Raw genomic sequence first — 26724 nt, 5'->3', positions numbered from 1 at the left:
TTGAAAATTCTTTGGATTCCAGATTGACCAATGTTCTACATTAAAAAGAATACCTTTTTATCATATTTCCCTCATTATAGTGTATTTACTTTACAGCTAAAGGAAAAGAGAAGAATTTCCTGATGGTAACCACTAATGCAGACTAGTGGTCAGAACCAGGAAATCCCAGCTCCTAACTTGAACGTGTCAATATCTCATTGATACAGTCCTAAAAGATAAAATACTATTAAATGACAGTGCAGTGGATCTAGATAAATCTATATTCCATCAGATTTGTATTACTTTAATGGTTTAGCACACTTATTTAAAATGTGCTCATGTAATTATCATACCTGCTGAATTCAAAGTTTTCAAAGATTTTTATGCATTTGAATATACATACACGAGTCCACAAAATCACAAAACATATCAACACATTTGTAAGTACGATCACCCATCTATCATGCAGAACTGTGTACGCACAGTATTTAGAGCTCTAACATTTGTTTTCTTACGGTCAAGAACAGCATGTGATAATTTACAGCCTCTCCTAAAAGGCAATGAAGAGTTAATAATCTACTGAGGTTTTATCATGTCAGGTGTAAAATGCATTTATTCTTCACCTGCCATCCAAAAAATGAACAGCTTCAAAGCACTTTCTAGAAGACCTACTGAAAATGGATTCTATATAAATGATTGCCAGGGAAAACAATTCAAATTACCATATTACCTCCAGATACAACAGGATCCAAAACCATTCTTCAGCAGTAAGTCATGGTGCCAGCCACCAAACCTTCCAAAATGGTACCACATCCCTCATTTATTAATAACAGAAACCAACAAAAACTTATTTGGAAATGTCAAAGTTACCAGGGATGTTCCAGGAAAAAAGTAAAAATAGCTGCAAATTTGAGCAGAGCAACCAGAAGTCAGAAATTCTGGGGAACTGCTAGGGAAAATCCAAATGATGACCAAGGCTGAAGTCAAAGGGTTTTTTTCCCAGAATCATTCTCCTTGGTAAATGATCCTGACAGATTTTAGACAACAACCTGAGTGAAATTTGAATGGGAGAAAGCCAGAGGACTGTTGGAAGTAGCAGAAGCACTTCAGGAGGTTACACGTGTCCCCTCTAAAAAAGTGATAACCTGGTGTCCTAGTGAGGATGGGGATAAGGGCGGGGGGGCTGTGCTGGTGGAATTGTTTTGAGACTACGTCTTGCCAAGATAAGGACATTGGCCCTATTGTCATAACCATGTCCAGTCTCATTCAGTTTATATTAAAGAAAAACAATGTAGTTTAATGTATCAGCATAACAGCGTGTTGGATTTCACTTCTGGATCTGCTTTGGACTAGTTGCCTTTGAGAAAATCATTCAGTCTTTTGGACACTTCGTTTACCTTTCTGTTCAATGGGAAATACTTCAGTGTCAGTGCTACACTATTTCGCTGATTATTTTACCTGCCATTTCAGTAGACAGAATAGACCTCCTATTCCCTGCACATTTTAGTAGTGTGCTGACAGCTGCAGTATTTCATGCCATAGCCAGCATAATCTCCAAAGCAGGTGAAGAGATGACTACAATGAAAGTCAAGTGCTTTGGAATAAATGCTCTAAAATAAATGTAGTATTTTCTTCAAATATATGATTAAACAAGGTGTTTTATCTGTCCACAACCATTAAGATATACAGGAAATGATGTTAAGCACAAAGCCTCAAGTTAAGAGCAGAACTAAAATCGTGATTCGGATTCAGAGGCCATTCATATGCAGCTTTTTAGTGTGCCACACAAATTTTTCTTTATGCATAACAATCATTATAGAAATGTAATCAAATGATCTATAAATGTAACAGAAAACAAGTGTGACACTTGAGCGAATTTTAAAGAGGGCAAGCCATCAAAGAACTCTTAACCTGAGAGCTACTGACAAAATAGGTAAGTTGCAAGGATTCCTTCAAAAATAACTTGCAATGAACAGTAAATGTAGAAAAGCGTGTTAGAATTTGCTGTTGAAGTTTTACCACCATGAGCAAACTGGTTCTTTATTAAATGGGTAAACAAGAGCCTGTAGCACAGTCTCCTTTTTTTAATGATGTGCTAGTCCTCTGGTCATAGCAGAAAGCCTGATCTAAACTCTTCTATTTGCAGCTATTTAGCTACTGATAAGTAATAACACAAATCCTTCCATTCAATTTGAAAACACACCATTTTTGGGTTTGTTTTTTTTTTTTTGTAGTAAAGCAGCAACTACCTATAATCTTTGACTTATTTCCCATTAACTGAGGAATACAGTAACACGGTGAAAATAATGGTCCTCATAGTTTGCTCATTTCTCAGATATCTCAGCTTGTAAAACAAAGGTATGAAGGAAAGGTTTTTTCCATCCAACATATATCCTTTACGTATTTAAATGCACTGTTTGGTTTAAGACAGAAACTCCTACAAGAGCAATATTTGCATCTCCAGTTACATGTACTCTTACATAGAAAGTTATTCATGAGATTACATACACTTACAGGGTGGGGAAGTCACTGTAAACAGTTTTGCAAGTTGTAAACACATCAACAGAAAGGCATTTCACTTCTCTGCCCTACGTGGTTTTTCTATTAACCATTTAAGGCAGGTAACATGAATATTCCAGTTTAACACAGTAATAACATATACAGAGAAATTTACAGAAACTCGATAGTCTTCCTCCACACCCAGAGTGATTAAATTCTTAATTGAAAAAGGTTTGGCACAGAATTGGTCTTACTACTGTACAAAGATTTACTTCAACTGTTTAGCCTTTGAATCGCTGTGTAGAGGATTACCCTTGACAAGCCAATATTTTCCTGTAGGTATAGATATAAATCCTTTGTATCGTCTGAATCAACAGATCAAAATACCTTAAGGCCCTCTTTTATAAGAGGAGTGATACAACAATACTGTCCAGAGAGCACAAGACAAGACTGTTAACTGATTTTTCTAACTCAAATAAGTAGATTTAATATTTATTTTGCTAATAAACAGTGAATGGCTGTAACAATGAAGTTGCTTGGTACCTATAATTCATTTGGTATATGACTGCTGCTTGAAAGCATCTTTTAATTACTGAAAGACACAGAGGTTGCTTCAGACATTTCTCAATAATAATTCTGACCAGGATTAATATCAGAAAAGGCTAATCATAAAATTGTGATTACACTGAGAACAAAATAAACTTGAAATACCCCTACATCTATTTTATATCAAGAGTCTCTATTTTTTATTCCTTTTAAAAAGCTTAAGTCATAGGCAGAGGTGTGCTGACACATTGGGAAAAAACCAAACTTTAAAGCATTATCCCACAAGCAAAAAGAGAATAGAGCTGTAAAGATGTAACCTACTGGGTTTTTTTTAGATGACATTACAATTTACATATAAGACTTTATTCACAAAAAATATTCTTACCCAGAAGATCCAATGCTTTTGCACACACCAAGAAGAGGTCGCTTCTCAGAAAAATTATCACATTTCTGAGCACCTAGTAAGAGGGAAAACAAAAAAAAGAAAATGCAAATCAGTAGGTACTGTTTGTGGTCCCTTTCAAAGTACAGGTGTGCATGTTGTGGGGGCCAAATACATTGGAAGGATATCAAATATATAATTCAAAACTCACAGCCTGTACGAGATTAGTGATAGAAATCCAAGTAACAGGCAGAGTCATGAACACTGGAAGAACTGTTCTTCAAAGAATGGCAATAAGTAACACAACAAGTAGCAAAATTTGGCCAGAATTTTGGAGTTACTTTCTATTCATTTTAGTTGGGGTTAAGGATTCTGTAACTGTAACGAGTAACACTTGCTCACTTTTCATTGTTTTGTAAAAGCTGTCTGTAATAAGGCTGTCACCAACTCTGCGTGGGTTTCACACATTGGTTTCCAATTTATTCTACTGAGGTAGAAGTGGAATCTAAGAGCGTTAACCATACGAACACAGCACAAAGAGCAGCCACTCTCTTTAGCATGCAGCAAGCGGGGCTGCCAGCGTTTGCCCAACGCGTGGCCATGCTTACAGCCCATGCCCTGTGCCTAAGAAAACACGAGATTAAATTCAAAACAGTCTTCACTAAGTTCCGCCACCAAGCGATTGAAGCCTTTAAGGAAGCAACCCCCAGCGAGACTGGGGCTGTGCCTGCCGTTCACTCAAAGCGAAAACATGACTAACACCACATCCCATGGACTTTTCAGGTTAGCTTCCCCAGGTGAGGCCAGCGCAGCCCCAGCAGCAGCGTTTGTCAGGGGCTCGTCCTCTGCTGCATTTCAGCTGCTGAGACGGTGCTGCCTGCCCCGGGCTCCGGGCACACCGCTGGCACCAGAGCTAGGCAATGAAAACAGCCTTCTCTCTTCCCAAACTGCAGTCACACCTTCCCTCCAGAACCATCGAATTGTTAAGTATGCCACGCTTCTTAAAATGGGATTTTAGAAGTTTTGAAAACTTTGCCTTATTGCTACATAAGCAGAAATAAAACTAAAATTAAAAAAAAGTAAAAAAAAAATAAAAAAATCTCTCTTCTACTTGTGAACAAGGTTTACTAAGTTCCAGGGTGGGTTTCTACCCAACTTCAGTAACAGAGTAACAGCCAACAACAACGCTACTAAGTTTCTGCCATTTTCTTTCAACCTTTACCTTTTTAATTTTCTATCTATAGGTATGCATGTGTGTGGTGAATAATGGAATTTTATTTTTTTCCCTTCATTATGCACCAAACCCTTTGATCTATAAAGATTATTAGTGATATAGTCTGTTCAAAATTTAATTCACAAATGCTGGTGTACTGCACTAAATCAATTATTCAGAAAGGCACAACAATTAACAATATATATTTTCACATAACAGTCTCTGTTAATTATTAATAACTCAAGTACAGGCATTTAATCTGTAACAAAAACTGTTCAGTACTCTCATCTGTACAAGGATAAGTCTTCCCTCCTACGCATTTGGGTATTTATAAAGTCAAATGGGTCACATCAATAATTTCACCATCAACAATAGCTTTACAAGTAACCTAAAAGAGTCAAATGTATTTTCCTTTTATTCCTATTATTTCAATGGCTTTTATGAGTCATACCTGTACTGTATGTACTGACCTGTAAATTGATAAATGAAACATATAGTCTTCTTAAGAATCTGGCAAGTAATTTGTTTTCTTCAATCCAAGTAACAGATGAACTCCATTTGTTTCTGTCCCCTTAGCTAATTTCTCAGCATTACGGGTGAAACGCTGACTGCCACAAGTTCTGACGCTGATTTCAGTGCAGCCAGGATTTGACCTTAAGTATTTAACTATACTTTTTTTAAAAACTAGATATATGAATTAGAGATATGAATTCATATGTTTCTTTATGGTCTAGTTCTATGTTTAACAACAAGGAAGGGGCAGCTAGAGGAAGAAATGTGGTGGGGAGTACAGGGAAACAACTGCACAAATCAAAAGAAATACCAGATTTTAATACCCATGATACAGATTTGCAAAATTTGTACAATAGGTGCTTAAACTTCTGATTTCAGTCTGTGATGACTGACGTCCTAATTTAAAAAAAAAAAAAATTTTCTATTTCAAATATATACTTTCAGAATGTAAATATTAATACTGTAGAAAAGGATCATTATTTTAAGGACTCTGCAGAGCATTAAATCAGGTTAATAGCGGTCCCATTCATGAGATTGCAAAAAGCGACATGTGTTGTTCTCTGCAATGCTTAATGGAGTCAGCAACCCTTTCCAGTTCTGCGGTAGGATTTAATCTTCCAAGTTATGGTGGATTAATTTTTATTTGTAAAATTGTGTTTATTTGCATGTGCGATACTCTGACGTTGTACACACCTGCTCCACACACAGTGTTTAACAAAATGCAGCAGGATGATTGAAATGAAAAACAGCTAGCTAAATCCCTCAAATATAAAAAGTATTGAAATCCTGTTGCAAAGTCTTTTTCTTAAACTCCTTTTATTCTAAATCCTTTTAATTCTGTCATATAACACTACAGCATTTATAAAAAGCTGAAAATCCTGACAAATCACACAATTAAAGTAATGAAAACTGTCCTCCCTGCCAACAAGGCACCACCTTATCTACAGCTCCATTTAGCTAAATGATATACGTTATTAAAAAAAAAAAAAAATCTAACTTCAGTTACTATACTTAAAACTGGAAAAAAAAAAATTGGTGGCTAAATGAAATTTCATAGAAATCAACATTCAGAACTTTATGAAGTCAAAAGGTTACCCACACATAAGCTCAAAGCAGCTTATGTATTGTACTTCTGATGAAGCTGTGAACAGATATCTCTCGGGCCTGCTAAGGCCTCTCAATAATGCCAATAATAATAGTAACAACAGCAGCAGCAGCACACCTTTTTGAAGAATTGAGATGAAACCCCAGGAACTCAAAAACTACTCAAAACTATGAAAAGTACCCTCATTTCCCTTGAGTAAGAAATGCACTGTATAAATGTCAAATTCTGACCTATTTAGCAGTAGCATACATGCACAATGGAGTATATTTTTCTGGTATGTAATTCCACTGATCAAGTTCCATCACAGCCATTTAATAATGCAGTGCATCTCCCCTTCAACTAAATCCCTCTTATTTCTATCTGTTACTTGGAAATTGTGTTGCATTTGTGGTTCTGCCCCACATCAGTGCAGCAGCCGACCAGTATCTGGAAATGCATTAGGCCACAGGGCTGGCATTCACTACGTACAGTTTTCACTCCCTATTTTGCTTCTTCCTTTCAGAGGAAAACAAACAAACAAACCTTTCTTAACATTTCTTAATCACTGCCATTTTGGTTCTGCTTTCTTATTGAACACAAATGCAAAAAAGAACGTGTGCTACTTGAAACAGAAGTAAAGAGCCTCGAGTCAGTCCTAAAAATAGTGTGTGAATTCTTTCCTCAGCTTCAGGGCAGCATCTCTAAATACTCCATTTCCTGCACAGATAAGCTCTAACTGCATTACTCGATACTGTGCCTGATCAATGGCGCTGGGACTGCTGTCCTCATCCCAGAACTTCAGGTGCTCCTTTAGGATTAACGTTCTAGAACACGAGCATCATATTGTTCTATCTCCCTTAGCCTCCAGCATCACCCAGATATTTTAAGTACCTGATCCAGTACCTGCATCATCACACCTGTTTCCTATATCCCCCCCCAAAGTTACCAGCCTAGAACCCCTCCAACTCCAGTTGATTTCCATATCTACTACCTTCGCAGCCCATTCCACCCTCCCATTTCTGAGATAAGCAGCAATGGTGGCTGGAGAACATTATCTTGGCAGTTCTGTCAAAGAGACGGAGCTATGCATGTTTATAGCAAGTTGTTTTTTCTTCTGCACAGCACCATAGTTTATTCTTTCATAACTAGTAGCTTCCTTTTAAAAAAAGAAAAAAAATTACCTTGAAACATTTGCTAGAGATCAATGTTTCTAGAGTCTCACATTGAAGATAGACAGAAATATTTTATTATTGAATCTTGGTCGAAAAACTTAAGAGACACATCAGTCTAATACGGTAAAAGTTTAAGGTCTAATAGTCTAAAGCATTGATGTGATGTGGCCAGAATTGAAATGGTGGCATACAGGTCAGTGCACACAGCTTCAAAGAAATTAGTGTTTTAAAATGTCATGCTCCAAAATTCTTCCCAATAATATCTATAAAAGGCTTACTTGCTATGCTTGACAATTCTGTTCTGTAATTTCTATAATCCACACACATTAACATTCATTATGCCATGACAACCCACATAACAGTTACAAAACACCAGAACTTAAATGCACACCTGCACAGCCCACTTACACCAATCCAAACCTAGCTACCAACTGCTACTGCTTGTTCAGCGTGCGGGGCTAGTTCCTCTGCTCTACACACTATGCAATTATTTTGGCCTTCAGGGACTTAAAACCACTAAGCCACCCAAGTGGTTGAATATATACAGAACTCACATCTGCCTGCCTTTAGAAAGCAACCTAAATATTATAGTTCTTTTAAGGATACCTGCACATAAAGCTGAGTTAGCTTTTGAGGTTCGAATTTTATTTTACCAACATCGAAGATGTAAGCAGTACAGGACAGAGATAAATCTGCTGCAAAATTTAAACTTTTAAGAGATTTACATTTTCAAATGTAAAATTACTCTGTGTCCCAATTAATTTCAGGTTTTCGTGTTAATTCTAGTTTTCAACCCTTCATCTACAAGGTTCCCTTGGTTTACAGTTGCTTTAAACATAGTACCTCTGATTTCTTTCTTTTATTCCCTTTCTTATTTGCTTTTTCTCCTTATCAATCAATTTGACTAAGCAGTCAAATTCATCGAGAGATGTAGGACTATTATATCATCTTTTCTGCAAGCAGCATAATCTAGAAAATGGCAACAAATTAATTGAGTTCACTGGAGGAATTTATTTTCATAATGCTGAGACATGGAAACAGGTTTTATGGACAATGACTGATCTCAACTTCAACACACATGCCTGTCATCATGTACCCTTTAACCATGAATTACCACACACAATGCTATTCCTGCAGCTTTTCCTAGTTTCTTGATTGCCTTTTAAACTATACACACCTACCATAATAAATAGGATGGCACAAGGCAGAAAGCAGGTATTTGGCCAGGGTTTGCTAAAATAAAACATACCGCTACTACAGAAAAAACTAGGCAATATTTTTAATGTTTCTAGAAAACATATATATACACACTACATAAATATAACAGAAAAGCTAATCAAAGGAGAAGAAGCAGAAGAGAAATGTAGGAATATCCAAGACAGAATACTTAATAATACCCAGAACTCAAACTCAGTACCATTTCAATTCTACAAGTATGTATTCATGCAACCAGTTACCTCAGAAAAATGAGAAAGGCATCATCTAGAGGAAGTGGTGAAAAATTAGAAAACACGTTGAACAACAAATATGAATAATTAGGTTAGTGTGGCTAAACAGAGCCATTAGGTATTGTGTGAGAGGAAGCCCAATACAGAGTAACTTGAGTAGTAGTGAGGACATCACAAATTTGAATCATATAAAATGGAGGAGGAGGGAGTTAATACACCCTGATTTTTGCTTCGTTCTCTCACTATCGTTAACAACAATCATGTTACCAAACGTAGTTTCCTCTTCATAGAGAGCAGTAGCTAAATTTACCAGGCGGAGTTCCAGCTTTGTTTTGTATCTACCACTTAATGTTTTCTCCCTTCTAATAATCACAAAGTCACATCGATTTGTCTTCAAACACATCTTTGCATGCTTGTTTTATCTGAAGAGACAGAGAAGTCCAGAGCCCAGCAAACCAGGCACCTGAATACATATAAATAAGTACTAAACTCAATCACAGCATACAGATTGGAAAGTGAAGAAGAGCTAGGCAAGTTACAAAGCCGTGCCAACCAGATGGCTCAGCAGATAATGCAGCATGTGGCACGCGAAGTGCCAGGACTCAGTATTCTTATTTCTAAGACTGACAGCATCCAGGCAGAGATGTTCTCATATTCTGAATATTAGCTATGCAACTTTATCTCTTCTCTTAAGCCTGAAATTTGGTCACAGTGTAAACCTTCAGTCTCCAAAAAGGCCATTTATATTGCAAGCTGCAGAAAATAATAAAAGTCGTATCTACTGTTGAAGGCAACAGCAGATACTCTCTGTCCACAGAGAAGAGCTAATAGCTACATTTTTCAGTGTTATTTACAGAAATCTCTCAATTCTTTATGGACATCTTATCTAGGCTGCAGACCAACCACGCCACTGACACAGAGACATCAAAGTGCTGCAGCGCTGGGCCAGGTCAGGTCTTGCCTGGTTTGTTAGCTCAGACAAAACCCTGCACGAACACTGCGGTATAGCTGCCAGGTCAGAACAGTTCCAGGAGCCATTTAACTGCTCTAGCATGGCACAGAGCCTGAACTAATAAACCTCACCGGATCTGAGTTGGCAGCGTGCGAGGCCAGCTCCAGATACTGCACCGCGTTCCTGCTACTAGGATCACTTATAAACTGCTAAATCAGATTTGAGGAGGTCTCCTTTGCAATAAGCCTGCATGAAATAAGCCTCTTGAAACAACGCTTTATTATGTTATGAAGCACATGATGCAGCAGAGGATCTAACATCAAAGCACTATAGTATTTTAACAAAATAGTTGACAAACTATTAAGTTCTGCTACTGTAAAGTCACCAAGTTAAAACCATGAGCTTTCCTTTCACACCTGGGAATGAACTTCTTATCACAGGCTAAGATCTGTTTCTAGGAACGTGCCAAATCCATCCACCGAGAGAGTGCTATTTTCAATAATTCCCTTTTTACAGCTTTACAGTAAAATAGTGTTTGAGCGTACTGATGGTAATCAGCTTCTCCTTTACAAATTCCTTTTATTTTTCTCAGAATCATTAAAGCTCATGTGTTAGTTATCTAAAGCCTCTTATTACAGCTTTACTTTTATCTGATTCCAGATACTGGTCAATGATACATTCATGTACTTTTAATCAAAGATTTATTTAAACCAAGCCATGTAAAAAGAGACCAAAACATGCTTTTAAAAGGTTTGACTTAATTTAATATGAGCTAATTTGAATAGTTTTCTAATGTAACAACTATCATTGTCAGATGCTAAATATATGCAACTCAGAGACAGAAAGAGTAAGTGCATGAAGGAGTTCATAAGCAGTGTAACTTACTACACTGCAAAATCAGAAAGGCCTATTTTGCTATTAGAAAAAAAAAATCAGAACTTCTAGACTCTTCAATTAATTTACTTCATTTCCATTTACACTTCTCTTTCTCCTCTTTTTTCCTTTGAGAGAGGACAGGGCATAGACATGCAGTACTTAATGACACACATAAAAGGAAAAAAACATAACTCATCAGGAATTACACAGTGTTCCCAGAAACAGAATAAAAAGGCACAAAATGCTTCTGAAGTATTTTGTTTTAAATTACTTTAACCTATAACAGAGTTACAGAACCACATATACTTTGTATATTCTTCTGCTCAGGAAATCACTGAGAATATAAATGTGTCCATTAAACCTTTAACTTTCTTCATTTACTTCCTTTGAAACACCCAAAATAGTTATAATTCACTATTTTTGTAATTAAAATGTAAACAATTAGATTTTAGGCTATATTTTTAGTTCACTAATTAATTTATAATGTACTAGTAAAATCTGTAATCCAGCAGAATCTCAAAACACTTTGGTCATACTAGAAGTACATTCTTTTCATCCTCAAAGTAAAACACGGCAACCAATTTGAACTAGAACTACTCTGCAGCAGCTGTAAAGAATACCTTGACCAGTTGAAGTTACAGGGAAAGTGGATAAGCAAAACATTGCCAAAACAACAAAAAAAAAGAGCCAGGAAACCAACAGATCTTAGGCCTTTAAGAAGTCTACAATCAGATTTTGTGTTTAGATTGAACAGTGTCATTTTTAAAAGGGATTTGCTTGTTTATGCATAGTTGCTTAAAATTTGCAGCAAGCTCTTCCAGGGGCTTAACTCCGAATTTCCGAAACAATCCTGTTGAACAAACTAAGCAACTTGTCTTAGAACTTGATAAAAGAGTATTTAAGCAATAAAAGAGAGGAGGTGCCTATCGGTACTCAAAGGATCATGGTAAAAGTTCAACCACTAAAAAAGTCAAACTATTTCAGTCAAGTTTACATAAAATAAGCAGAAGAGGAACAGATTAGAAACTAGTACCACCTCAAAAAAACCACATTCTATTTTCTTGTTACTTTTACTGGAGTAGAAAAGCAGCCTATTTTAGAAATGTCATAAAAAGCTGCAATTGCTAAACTTAATGCACTAGTAGACCACTTAAATCATTCCACAGCTTAGAAAGTACTTGATACTGTATTCATAAACAAAAATTTTCAATAATCAGAAAAGGATATTTTCTCTTTGTACAAACTATATTACTTAGATCAACTACTTCTTGCATTATCTTACATTCTTTCAGTTTCAGCTCCTGAATCAGTAACAAACAAAGACATACTATCCTAAAGAGCGTAAGAGTTTGGAAGGACATCACATTATGAACAGACTTCACAATGCACTATAACAGGAGGTTTTAATAAACAATAATTTTGAGATCTACTGCTATCAGCCACTGCCTTGCTATGAAAAAGTAATTTCAATATTATAATAATAAAATATTGATAACAAGTATTTCGAAAGAGAATCGTTAACATCTCCGGACTGATCTCTGAGCACAGATATACCTAGATATCCTCTAAACTACAAAGGAAGCAGCATTAAAGCTAAAATCTGAAGATGAAACAGGAGAAAGCACTGGATTACAGAGTAGGAGGAAAAAAGAAGTTATACTTGTAGAAAGCTATTATGAAGGTGACAGTTTAAAATGAATGGACAAATCTACATAACGGGTTATAGCAATGATTTGGACAAAGATCTATCTGTAGAAAAAGTTATGCTTACTTACAAACCATATAAACATACACTTACTGATTTGTGGAGCTGGTAAAATCCGTGCAGCTCGAACTGGACCATGGCGGACAGAAAAGAGTTCTTGAGCTTCACCACTGATCTGTGAAACATATGGATTATGAACATACCATGTAAAACATTTATACTTATAAAAATATATATATTTAGTAGGTAAGAAAGTAAGTAAAAAGACATTGTACAAAAGGTAGGTAAGAAAGTAAGTTGTTAAGACATTGCCTTTCTAACCAACCATCCACAGTTTCTCTAAATAAGAATATCAGAAGTCTTGACTAACGTGAATGAGATACCAGCACTATCTACTATTAATGACTATACATGTTTTAAAAGAAAAAAAGACTTGAAACTTGACTGCTGACTAAATTAACAAAAATTCAAGGAATCTGAAACGCAAGCATTTATTCTACACAGCGCATGTTTCAGAGAAAAACGCTAACTAACCAATGATCAAGAGTTGCAAACATTGGCGGTAAAAGATCAGAGAATCTGAGATAGTGATACATTCCATATTCTCCAGGTGTGAAAATGATGTTTAAAAATAGGGGGTCAAAGTAATTTAGTTTGTCACTAATGGCAATCTTGAAAAGATTAAACCAGAAGCAGTTAAGAAGAATTTCCAGACTTCCTGTAAATGGTCAATCAGAATGCATTTTCGTAACTGCCTGGTAACGGATCCGATATGGAACGTCAAACTTCAGGAAAATGGCAAACATTATGAAGCTTATTTCCAAATAACCAACAACTTAAAACAGATGTAATGAGACTAAGAACGAAGCCAACATGTTGGCATAAAGTTTTGCCAAACAAGCAGTTTACGATATCAGAAGTGAGTACAGTTTGGAACAAGGTTCTTATGAATCAATCAACTATAAATCCAAGCTAGCTTTTTGAAATGTCATTTTATAGTTGTTCCCATTTCTTTCTGCCTTTAGATCACACATTCAAAAAGTTAAAATACTACTACTGTTTGACCAACAAATCATAAGTATAGTACTTCAGACTGTTAGCTTACTTCCAGTCTTAACCCCGAGCCTCATTATTTATTATCACTGCTTTAGATAACATGGGCAGAATGAAACCTACCCCACTGAAGCATAAGTCTTTTGTAAGATTACTCTGAAAACGCTACTTACTACAGAGGTAGCCCATCATTCCGCAAACAGTAAGTAAACACAGAATGTAGTGAACTACTGCTTTTTTATACTACACCTGGAATAACATCCAAGAGACACAAATTTGGGGAAATAACATTCTTAGCCATTTTCGTTTTGCAGACAGTTTGCAGCTCCACGTTGGTATGAATCAAGATTACTGTCAATGATGTGATCAGAATTATTCCTGATGGACACAATTTAAAAACTGTAATCAATATGAGAATTAATCCCTTAGCTCTTATTTTATTAGGTAGATGTTCCAATCACAGCAGATTCTCCTCTTCCAGCTAGCAGCATCATCTGAGCAACATATAACATTGTAGGTACTCAAGCTTTTGCAAAACAAGTTTAATTCTCCCTCCGGGAGAGCTAGAGGCCTCTGCTCTGATGAGCGTGCTGACCAGATTCTATACAAGACAAAAGAACGATGATCAGAAATCAAGTCAGTAAAGGTTTGCTGATTGTTTTTAACAGATCATGAGTTTGGAGGACAGTGTGGAAAATAAACCCCAACATAGGTAACATGTGCATCCAGAAAAGACAGCTTGGAAAAAGGTAGAGTGCAGCTAAGCAGAAAATGAGAAAAATTAAAGAGAGACTAATAAAGAGATGAAAAGAGATGAAGACAGTAGCACATTTTCTATCCATTGGAACACACCAGCTCTATGAAAAGGGAAAGGAGGAAATGGAGAAGAAGAAAAATATAAGGCTTTGGAACTATTATTATTGGCAATTAAAGATTTTTTCCCCAAAATCATGAAAATGCTGTTTCACATGTGCATGCACACCAATGGCTATGAATGAAAACAAGAAGGAAAAGAACTAGCAAAACAAAAGTATGGAAGAAGTGATTCACATAAAATAACCCAACCCAATTCAGTCACCTCCTCCTGTATTTTAACTATGCCAGCACATCAGCTCTAACTCCAATCTACTTCAAATAAAGTTACAGTCCCAAAAGTAAGATACACTAAGGCGGCCAAACCTTCTTAACTCAGTTTTTGCTCTTAAATATACACTCAACTCCAGAGAGTGTGTTTATTTAGCCTGTGATGCCAAGACCTGGTAGAGCTTAAAGTTGAGATTTTCAAAGAAAAGCCTAAAATGTACAAATACAAATGAAGTTTATTTGTACTTCAGCACCTAACACGAAAATCCCAGCCCTGCTCTTCTCATGCATATAATGCTTTTACTTTTTAATAACTAACATTCATTATTTGGAAGGTAACTATTTTATACTGGGGGAAATTACAGAAAGAAAGGTTAAATGGACTAATGAAAGCCATAGGATCAGACAGTGACAAATATGAGATTATAGGTAGTTAAATGTTTTGAGACCGCTGTAATGTGTAATACTGTAGGGTAACATGTCCTTTCCTCTCAGTTTGTGTAGGATTTTTTTCTTCCCAGGAAAGGGAGAACTGTGTAGAACTAAGAAAAAAGCAATTAAAACTTCAGATAACTTTGGCCATCTGCACAGCTCACATATTTAGGAGGTTATATGTTGCTGACTCCTGGGAGCCAAAAAGGAGCAAATTTTAAGGTACATCTCCATTGTAGATTTTGCAATGCAAACACAAGATCCCACCCAACCACTGACATCTCGTTTGTAAAGAAAAAGTCAAATTCAGTAAAAAGCACCAAAAAGTTTACAAAAAAATCTGTGCATGACACTACAACATGGATCAGATTAAAACACCAATACTTAATCGATCATAGGTCCGTAAAATAAAATAAAAAATCCCTTAAGAAAACTCTTAAGTTATATGTCCTTAACTGTTAATAGAAACAGGAAATCCTAGAAGGCATTGGACTTTGTTGTATGCCCTGAATTACTAGGAGTTGGTCGTTCCTCTGGTTTGCTTCGCATTGAAAAATACATTAGGGCTTCAGAGTTGAAGATTTTCTTTGACTTTTAATTAACTTTTTTTTTTTAAGCACTACCACCAGTAGAAGCTTCTGCTATTTGCAGTCTTATAAAATTCTGAATTAACTGTGGTTGATGCTAATGCCCTTCATTTATCTATATAAAACATAAAACTTTACTACCATTGCTGAGGCCCTATCAATTCTGACTTAAAGCCCCATCTTCAGAGCAGAGAGATTATATAGTCTGATCCTCCTGCCAGGTCAAGCCTTATCTCCCTCCTGAGACAGCCACCACAGACAGCCAGTCTTTTCTGTGAATGGGACACTTACTCCACGAGGAACTGAAGTGGGAGAAGGAATTACATAAAAAACCCCATAAGCCCAGGCCCACCGCTAAATGGCTAGCAACTTTGTCGCTGCCAGTTTGGGTGAGATGTGGGCTGGCAAGTACAAGTAAAAGGCTCCATGTCCCAGTACCAGTCCCTTGAGCTACAGTCTCATAAGCATAGACAAAATATAAATAGATTTCATGAACTGAAAACAGAGCTTTAAATTCTTCAAAAAGCACCTGTGAAGAAACTAGGCTGTGGCTGCCATTTTGGATTTGATCCAGCTAAGCAGCAAGTCCCTATGGCAGCTCTCAAAGCTCTTAAAAGTTTTTCCTTCCCATTCCAAAAGCCAAGAATATTTCCAAACAGGTTTCAAGAATTGAATATTAAGCTATAAAAGCAGCTTCAGGTACTCATTCTATGAAAGAGTGAATCCAAAATGACGGCTCCAAGCTGGTCTGATAGAACATTTCGGCTTTCCCAGTGCCTGGTATCAAACCACAAGCCCCAGACCTATGTGGAAGGCTGCAAGCAAAGAACACGCCTATTCAAAACCCGGCCCCCAGTGAAGTCTTCGTCGCTCTCTTCCAATAACGATGGATTGAACGAGGAACTCCTCTCTCCTCCACTTAGATGTCTCAAGCTACTGCTTAAAACATGACAGACCAGAAATCTGGAGCACTGGTTAATTTTTGATGACAGAGCTTTATTGTTTGGAGCATACCAGTTTGCACCCATAAAAAAACCAGAACAAAAGAAGTTTTGTTCACACTAAGGATAACTAATAGTTTCCAACCATAGAAAATGGCTTTCACATGGTGTGGGAAAAAAAAATAAAAATCAAACATACACCAAACTGAAACAAAGTTCAAAATTCAATGTCTAAACTACTGTACAACTCTAAAAGCAAACTATTTGTATATTAAAAGAAAGACTGTCACAGACCACAGGGAAGATAGCAGGTGCGGGGGGTTTAATATTCTGACAGACATTTTAAATATGATCTAGATTATCATGATATCATGTTATACTATGACAATAAGCAATTGACAGATACTACCACAAAACACTGATATAATCATGCTGGTTTAAAGACTACTACAAGTCATCTTGCTGCTAAGGAAGGACTGTAAGTAAAAGGATAATTTTGCTTTAGAAATTCAAACAGTCCACTTTCTCCTTCAAAACAAATCTCCATCTACAGATTATACGAATTTAAATGCTCAAAGAATGTTGCAGACATCTAATCTAGTGACTGAATTAAATACGAAATTGCACCTAGCATTTAAAATTATGACAACATTAATTGAATTTAAAAAACAATAAAAGCTTAGAAATTGTTTTGGTTACAATTTCCTCAAAGTTCTCACTTTGTCATACATTGATGAGTTTTAGCATGATCAGGCTGCAGGATCTCTATAAAATTCTAATTTGGGGGACAGTTCTACATTGATTTGAATAACTTCATTTCTACAAAAAGACAAGAATGACACAGATAATAATGGAAAGAGGCAGAATATGGGTAAAAACACCCTTTGTGAGTCTTCATTTTAGCTGTGACCCCATCAAGAAGAGCCACATGGAATGCTGTTTGGACTCTTCTGACACCTCTCACCACATCCTTTCCAGAGGTTGTTGCACATGCTTTTTCCCCCCCCATGGATGTAGGTTACAATACGAGTTTAACAAAACTTCCAACAGTTCTGCAGTCACTTAATGAGCGTAAAACCAGAAAGTTTCTTACATACTGCTAGCATCTGCTGCATAAAAACCCCAGAGCCTCAGAAAATGATTTGCATAGAAGTTTTGTAAAGTCCTTAGACATTTGTCAGGGTTACTAGGTCAGGTCACTACTACATTTTTCCAAGTGGCTAATACAAGCTTTAACAGTGGTACCCTCTGTCAGGAGGGGGTCTGGCCAGTGGAGGGATCGCAGCTCACTGTGTGACAAGTGACCAGTCCTTTTCCCAGCTCTAAAGAGAGCAGGATTATGAAGGGACCAAAAGGACCACCCTGAAACCCCAGCAGACTGGACTGTTGGTGAACAACTGAGAAAACAAAATGGAACTGGCATGTCTGACTTCCCATATACATCCATCTATACATCCACATAAACACACCATCTGCTGCACAACTGCAGTTTTAACAACTTAAAAAAAAAAATCACAGTATTATTGACAGCAGCATTTAAAGAAATTTAAGGTCTGGCAGTGGAGAAATGGCAGTGTGTGATGCCATCCTTGTTCAACGAGTCCTCTGCATTCCAGAGGTCTCCACACAGAAGTCACCTACAATATGGGCTGACACATCCCTTCAGTCTGTGGCAGCGTCATTATACCACAACCTTCGAGTATTTTTCCCTAAATATATATCTGCACTTGTTATTAAAAGTTCCCTTTGGTAGTTCCCACTTTATTCAACTCAAGCTTGATCGTTCTTTTTTAATTGTAATATGAACCATTAAATTAAGACGATGTTTCTACTTCTGAAGCTTCCAGCATACAATGAAAAAAAATTATCTGCCACAAAACCAGCCAACATGCATTTTCCTGAACAGGATCATCTAGAACAGATACTTGGAAACCACATTAGGCAGAAACCAGTTCCAATTGTATTTGAAACATGAAACTGGGAGGAAGAGAAAAACAAATTCCAAATAAAACACAAAACTGCACTGCACGATTATCAAATAGGAACTTCTAGTCATACTTTTGTATATTCCCAGATTTCTCCCCACTTAGTGAGGCATATTTTAAGAACACTTTTAACCTTTCCACCCCCATTTCAAAACAAAGATCAAAGAAAAGTCATTTGGATGGACACCTTCCGCTTCTTATGCAATACAGATTTAGACACTGCACTTCAAAACCCCAGCCGTTACTTCAGCACCCAGCAGTCCAAACATGATTTCAGTCCTTTGAAGCAGCCCTAATGGTATCTTCCATTTGCAAGTAACACTTCTGTAGTCAAAGATCTTACTCCAAGGAGATGTTAATGTGAAACCACTCAGACTGCAGAGAGACACACTCTCCTGGAGGCAGACTGCGAAGGTGTTTAGAAGTCAATGTAACACCATTACAGAGAGTGTCAGCTTAGAAGCTGTCATAAACACTTCATAATCACTCAGACACAAACCGGACTGCCTGCAACACATTACTTTATTAAGTGCTGAATAGAGGTTCAATTGTATGAATAAAAAGCACAATGCTACAGATAATAGCTGCGCTGAGTACATTTTCACATAAATGTCAAATTGTTGCTTTTTCAGATTGAAAGGTTGTTAATCTAGAGAGATCCATTTTTTCTTAACTGGAATAACGTTGCTTAATTACAAGTTAAATACTCAGCAAGATCAAGGAGGAAGGTTTGTATAATACCAAAAGACACAAAAAAGTGGTGCCAAATAAACTCTAAAGTCAGTCACACAACTGCCAGATTTTATTTCACTCAGTCTAAGTAAGCAAAAAAAGAGATGAAGCGACAACAACATGGAAAAAAAAAAAAACAGGTTATGTTACCTCCAGATTTGTTGGATATACAAATCCTGCTCTGAAAAGGTATTTAAAACTGATGTTAAAGACCATCCATTTGAGAAACTCGCCAAGATCATCTTACTAACAAAGGAACCATTCCAACACTGACATTATACTAACACATACAAATTGCACAGGTCAAAGCTGTACCTCTCTGGATATGGTCTCAGAATTTTACAGAATATACAAATAAAGGGCTGACAAAGTGATGCAGTATACATACACTGACATTCTTAAGATGGATCGTAAAATATTTCCACGTTTGGCGTTCTTCCCATTTCACTGGACTTTTCCCCCACCCATTAAAAATACCTCTAAAAAAATGAACGACACTAAGAGAAACTGTCCTGCAATTTTATTTCCCTTATTTTTCCCAAAATATTAAATACTATCAAAATCTAGGAATTATGAAGTGAAATACACTGAGGGGGAAAAAAAAAAAGACAACGTAGCTATTATCCTACTGAAAAAGAAGGTAATATCCATGTATTCTGTGGCCTAACTAGTGGCTAATTCAGACACAAAAAGGGAAAGAAAAAAAAAAGAAAAAACCAACCCACCCACAAACCCAGAGAAAACTCCTCTTTTCCTCTAGGAAACACGGATAAGCTACCTTGTACTACCTGCCTGACCGTACCAGTAAACACACTTACTCCACATAAGCCCGGATAAACAAAGTAGTTTAACGCATCGTTTGTTAGTCATCTCCATCAAATTATTTCTTGTTTACCATAGAGTAGCATGAGGTTAGAGTTTAAATGCAGACAGCTAATGCAGAACAGGTTACACAGAGCTAATCTGCTTGTGTACCAAAAAACCGTGACTCTCCTCTTTCATTCTTGCTTTCCTTACACATGTAAGGTCCCCTCCCACAACAAATTTCTCAGGGGTACTGATAGAGACAGCTCTGACAGAGACACTTTCGTTTGGAGACAGAAAGTCACTTAAAAGGGATGCACAGAACTCTCACCTAACCACGCAGCAAGGGCATGTTACATACACACACAGAGGGGGAAAAAGTGAAAACCAAAACAATCTCTGCTGGACACTTACAAGCTCTTCTTATCATAGAGTGACCAGGACAAGCCTCACATCAACACAACGTACTTCCATACATTTTTCAGAAAACACGCATCCATTTGGCTAAGAACATTTCAGCAGGATAAATAGGCTGGTTTATAAAACTTCTTTAGCTTCAGTCTATGTGACTACTCACAGTATCTTAACTAAGTGATCAACTTGTGCTGTAACTCCTGGTGCTGCTGCAGTTGTGTTTCCTCTCTTAGCTCAGTATCTTACTGACACCTAATGTTTGTTTTCTGTAATACACTTCGAAGAACAAAGCAGCGCCTTTTGGAACCGTTTTAATAATCTGATTTGTACACTAATATAAAACTGATCAGTCTTCAAAACAGTGTGCAAAACTCATTATACACTATAAATCCGTTTCTTAGTATTCAAAGTCATTCCAGTGTAAGGCAGATTTAAAAAAAAAAAAAACCAAAAAAACCAAAAAACCACAAACCAACCCCAACCCAACCAACTCAAAATCCACCACAATCAAAAGATGTGTTTCGCTCCATTAGAAATAGCGCCATGAAAATTAGAATTAGATGTAGTTTCTCAGGACATACAAATAGATAAAATTTCCTATATTTTGGTTAGTTCCTAAATTTTAGTAAAAAGTTACTAAATTTAGTGAAGAATACTAGGTCTTACATCTTTTCCATTAAACTCTCCTTCAAATGCAAAAGCTCAGCAGTTTTTTTTTTTCTTCATCTCCAGCTAACAATATGCAGTCAAGGAGGGGAAAAACCAACTCTCCCACACTTCAGTGAAACTCAATTTAACTTAACTTTTGGTGGACAGATTAACATTATTTTCTATTATACTAAGCTACTGGTATATAAACACATGTCCTATGTAGCTAACCGAAAAGTTATAAAAAAAGATACGCATTTGTAAAAAACAATGTATTTTACAAAGGGAAAGAACTCCATCCTCTCTACATTATTTTGAAGGACAAGGTGTTATGAGCAATTTTATTTTTTTTTAAGTTAAGAATTTTATGACCTACTGTATTAAACTTTATTCTGTAGTTTCAAGAAATTTGGGGGAAATTCCCCAAATTAAGACCATGTGCTCATAAACCACTCTGAAACACAAACTGCAGGGTGTGTGTATGACAGCATGAAATCAAACCCATATGTACACATAGACTTTTAATAAAATTAAAATTGCAAATCACGTACATGACAAACATGTGATTGTAAAATACTACTAATACTGTCATACTTGCATTCCTGGGACAAACAAATTATTTTCATATATTCCACCTTCATTCCTTTCTGTAAGTTAAAAAGATTTCTGTCCTTTCTGGGATACAAACTATTCCATGATGTCCAACACTACTCCCAATTTGACTCTGAAAATTTACTTAACAGAAATAATTTGTAAAAAGCCCTCAAATCTGAAGATATATGAATTCAAGTGTTTGATCTATGCTCAGTATTAATCTTAAGATAAGCATATTACATCCAAACCATATGACATTGATGGTAAATGTTGGCTCTTTCCACTTCAATAAATTAAAAAATTAAAGTAATAACACAACATTACAAACAAAAGAAGCCTCTGGCATAGAAGTGAAGTGAACTCTGTACTTACAGGTATGCTCCAGACTTGCATTCCATCACTGTATCCAATCATCAGCAGTAATGGTGGTTCATTCCCAGTGCTATGTATTTCATGAAACTCCATATTCCTCGATGTATCTAAATTGGGTTTAAATATCAAAGCTGTTATAAACAGGTTAGGATCAACTATGGCTGGTGTGAATTATACTAGATGGCATTCTCTCAATGCATGTTTCTGTTGCCATAAGTAAAAGCAAGCAAAGTGGTTTAAATTTTTATGCTGGAATAATACTGAAATATATTCTTTTAGGTAAACATAATAGAACTGTTAAAGTTTCACAGAGAGGTTAGAAAGCATTATAATTTAAAATGGAGAAAAATTTTCTGGATTATAGCGTGGGTTGTCACTAAATACCCCCAAAAATTCTGCAATTCTTTTCCAAATGATTAATAAAACATGGTAAACTTTTCAAATAGAGAAAAATTTGCAAAGGAAATTACAAATGCACAGACTGGTCAGAACTATTTCTAGATACTATGTAATTAATCTTCAAATCAATCTTACCAAAAGAATTAAATCCCCAGAAAGAAAAGTGCTACAGAACATAATAATCAAAAATAATAAGCTTTTCTTGAGTAAAGCCCTCTAAAACTACATTTTCTGCCATGACAGAATGAAGAAAAGCTCACTGCTAGCACGTGAGCATCAAAGAAAGAGAGGAAATATTTATGATGGTGAAAGAGGATGTATTCAGGCCCAATCAGATCAGGCTGCATTAAAGTAAATTTAAACAGAATATGAAGGATTCTGAAAAATATTCCAAAGAGTTTTTGTTATACTATAGAGGGAATGCCTGAGATTTTTTAAAAATAAATACACGAGAAAAACGAATATACAAGCAAACAAACCTTACCTAGCCTAAAGCTGGACATAATGCCATGTACAGGTTGATAGGTCTTTTCTAGTTCTAATAACCATGGATTTATGGACTGCCAGCCTCTGTGCCATTTTAACAGCTGGAAAACATATAATCTTCCCTATTAACTTCTTGGAAAGGCTGAAAATTCCCCCATCACAGCTCTGGCTGTGGTTGCTATTACTTCATCTGAGACCAGAATGAGCCTCTACCATAGAGCTCTAGACAGGGAAATAAGATGGCAGATGAGAAACAGCAATTTGCTGAAAAACTTAAATCCAGTGTCCGCCAGAAGGCAGGTCCTTAGTTGCCCAGCTACGACAAGCACACATACGACACACCCACCACAAGCAACTCCAAGGTGGTCAGTTAATTCAAGAAGTAATGACCTGACAGCAGCATTCAACCATGTCTCAATTCAGTCTCTAACCTTCCTTATTCAAAACAAGGTAACCAGGATAGACAGGTAAAACAGCTCAGATCTCAAGCGGGCATCCACTTGATGCTCTTAGAAAAAAGCTTGTAACAATCATCATCTTCTCTTAAAAAGGTTGGAGATGTGTTTTCTGCACTAAGTCAGTAGTCTTTGCTGATGATTCATTAAGATACACTGGAAGTGATAAATGAGTTTACATTTTAAGAATATTTTGTGGGTCTGCTCTATTATTTCCCTGAAAGACATCATGGAATCTCCTGCTCGTTTCACCCAACCACTCTTCCTTTCTAGGTTATTCTGAATTCTAACACACCACTGAAAATGTACCTGGGACCTGGATTCACAGTTAGACAATCTGGCTTTAAAAATCACACAGTTGATTAAACACATTTAGTTCCATGCTTTGTTTTCAACTACCTTAAGGAAAAGAAATGAATTTTATTTTTTTTTATTTGCCCCTCTTCCTAAGCAAGAGTTAGTTTGCCTTTATCTAAAGTCACAAGGCCTATTTGTTCTATTTGGTAGATATTGAACAAAAGTGCAGTTATTCACTTAGAATTTAGTTTATCTAGAACAGGGAAATTACTTAACTTTGAGTCAACAATGCTTACTGATAAAGCTGACTGAAATTATTGTACATGGACCCCAAAATCACAAAAATAAGTGACAGAAAATGAAGCCATACCATTTAAATCTGCATTTTCAAATCTGACCCAGATGATCTTCTCCTTTTCTTCTGCTGGTGGGGTACCACTGTAGGCCTGGACAAAAAGCAAAAGGGTTGAAATAAGAAAGTTTAATACCCTTTTTCTCCCTCTATAGACCATAGGAGGGAACATCAGTTCTTATCATCACCAGTATTCCTGTGAGGTTTTGCTTCAAAAATGAATGGTGCCATGATTAACATATACCAGGAAGCGTAACATCAGTTACTAATGTCGAAATGACAAGACATATATAAGACAAGACATAAAAGTCTTCTGGAGCAGGTTAGAAACGCCACGTGACTTACAGCACTTTAGTCAAAGTAAAATACCATGCCTTCCACGATCTTTAACTTTAGCAGTCGTACACTGCTTCTAAAAGCAATGTTAGAGGTTCTCATTGTGAGGCATTTTTACTTTTAAAATTCTCTTTAATTTAAGAGACCTTAACTACATAGCTTCTTTTACTGACATATTTTAGTTATGTTTGTGACATCTTTAGTATAGCCATTTAAAAGAGAATAAACTGCAATTCCAGCAGAACAGATCCATGTTTCAGTTCTGCGTTCTACAGATTTCCATAAAAAGATGAGATACAAAAAGAAACTGTGAAGGAGACTTGTAGTGTTTCCAAACTCCAAGTTTTACAGTTCTCAGAAGAAACTGTGGTAGTAAGAACGTGAGCTACAGTAGAAATACCATCACTTCCAAATGAATGATAACAAAATACTGTGCAGTATTTTGGATTAAATATGAAAAGAGCTTGTATAATCACTTAATACATGCCAGAAAAGCAGTAACATGAACTAAAAATACAAATTTAAAAAATAAATGTGGGTACTACTTTTCAAAACAAATCACATTCCATGCTTCCAAGGCAAACTGATTTGTAAAATAAAATACAGACTGTATCCTTTAACTACAGAGGGGAAAAAAAGGGGGTGTGTGTGGAATGCAGCAATCTTTGAAATGAAAGTATGACTATTTTTAATTTTGACCATGAGTCCAAAATGCATTTCAGAAATTAATATTTGTGAGGGGAAATTTTGAGTATTATTTTTGAAGAAATTCATGACTAAGATAATCCTTCAAATAAGAACCAAGACAGTTTCCTGAGGCTACAGGCAATTAGCTGCAATGCTTCGCCACTACTGACTACAGCTTTCCCAAACAGTAACAAAACAAAATCAGTTTCCCTCCGCTATCAAAAAGCCCGTGAGCAATACAGAAGCGACTGTTCCAGTTCACGCTGCTGCTACCTGCAAAAACTATGACCAAGAGCAGACATAAGCATCATGGTTATTCTCCAAAGAGCAAGATCCTGGGGCGAGGGGGAAGCAGAGTGAGGACTCCTGTTTTGTGAAATTTGGCGTGCTGAGAACAACGGGTTAGGCAGAGCTCCACAGTCCCACAGCGGCCAGGACACTCTGAGGGAACTTAAAGAAACAAGATAAAAAAAGAGGGAGTAAAGGAGGCAAAAGAAACTTTCTCCTTTTCAGCCAATGGTAAAAGCCAAAGTGAGAAAAGGTGTCTACAAAGTTGTTTAACAACCAATTCAGCCAGGATTCATACACAGGTTTTCCACTACAACCCGGAAAAAACCTATTTGTAAGAGGCAGAGTAAGTAGTATGCCCAGTCTCTCCACTTCCCAACTATTCTATTACCAAAATTATCATAGGAAAAGGCTGCAAACTTCCTCCTGCTATTTATATTGCAATTCTTCAACTTCTGGGTACCTAAGATTTTCATTTAAATTATTACCTATCAGAGGAAATCTATAGGCCAAATTTTCAGATGGCATGCAGTCTACGCTTTCAAAAGTCTAGTCTCAAGACTCACATTTTAAAACCCCAAAATTTGGCTTTTGTTATTCAACAATATTTTGGTCCACCTGACACACACTTCAACAGCTTTATACACCAAAGAAATAGTTTTAAAGACCCACACATACCTGTGGCACAACATCTTGAAGAAACGTAACAACGCTTTCCATATATGACTGTTCCCTTGAAAACAAAAGGAGAATTTTTAACTTCCACTGAAGCTCAGAAAGGGTTGGGAAAATATTAAATAAGACATATCACCAGAGAAAACATGCACAATCATTAGAAGAAAGGAAAATACTAAGTATAGAATGCAGTTACTTAATATACTGCCAAGTACTCTGATAATATAAAGAGTGGCCTGTAAAAAGCTATGTGATATCCATTTATGAAATAATTGCTTATGGGAATTAGTATAAAATATAACAGGCAAGAAATAAACCATGCTCTCCACATCAGAGCGGCTGACTAAAGTAGAACAGGCACTTGGAAATTATTCTTCAGTATTTTTCTACTTGATTTGGATATTAAAACATGAACATGAGGACTGTCCTCATGGGGCAAGTAAACTTTAAGACCTCATATGCATTATGTACAATGATGAAATAAGTAGTAGCGGTTAGGGGCAGGAGATGGAACAAAATCCTAACTAAGAATAGTAAGGGGGTATTTTCAGATAAGATTTTATAGCTTGGGAAGCTTATTCGTTCGAAGTTCATTAACACCAATGATTTAGAATAGTATATAGCACAAGATACATTTGTTCTGGTAGATTCAAACTAATGCTTTTATTAGCTTATCCCTGCATGAGTGCCGAGTCTCTTGTGTAACTGCTGAGCAACGTACAATGTGGGTTGACT

General features: G+C 36.5%; 1 protein-coding gene across 17 annotated transcripts in view; it reads right to left on the bottom strand.

Moving 5' to 3' along the window:
• Window positions 1-26724, bottom strand: part of BCAS3 (BCAS3 microtubule associated cell migration factor) — a 366523-nt gene that overhangs the window by 335364 nt on the left and 4435 nt on the right. For all 17 annotated transcript variants that reach the window (XR_012838343.1, XM_075771147.1, XM_075771145.1 and 14 more), the window contains exons 3-7: window positions 25993-26047; window positions 24022-24097; window positions 22015-22121; window positions 12463-12544; window positions 3410-3482 (exon numbers count right to left, since the gene is read on the bottom strand). Coding sequence is in view for 16 of the 17 variants with exons in the window: in XM_075771147.1 (XP_075627262.1) it covers window positions 3410-3482; window positions 12463-12544; window positions 22015-22121; window positions 24022-24097; window positions 25993-26047 (393 nt within the window). In the remaining variant the exon portion in view is untranslated. The remainder of the gene's footprint in view (window positions 1-3409; window positions 3483-12462; window positions 12545-22014; window positions 22122-24021; window positions 24098-25992; window positions 26048-26724) is intronic.

This window comes from Balearica regulorum, chromosome 19 (assembly GCF_011004875.1).
Source record: "Balearica regulorum gibbericeps isolate bBalReg1 chromosome 19, bBalReg1.pri, whole genome shotgun sequence".
NCBI classification, from domain to species: domain Eukaryota; kingdom Metazoa; phylum Chordata; class Aves; order Gruiformes; family Gruidae; genus Balearica; species Balearica regulorum.
The sequence above is the reverse complement of the archived record's forward strand: the minus strand, read 5'-3'. Positions and strand labels throughout refer to the sequence as shown.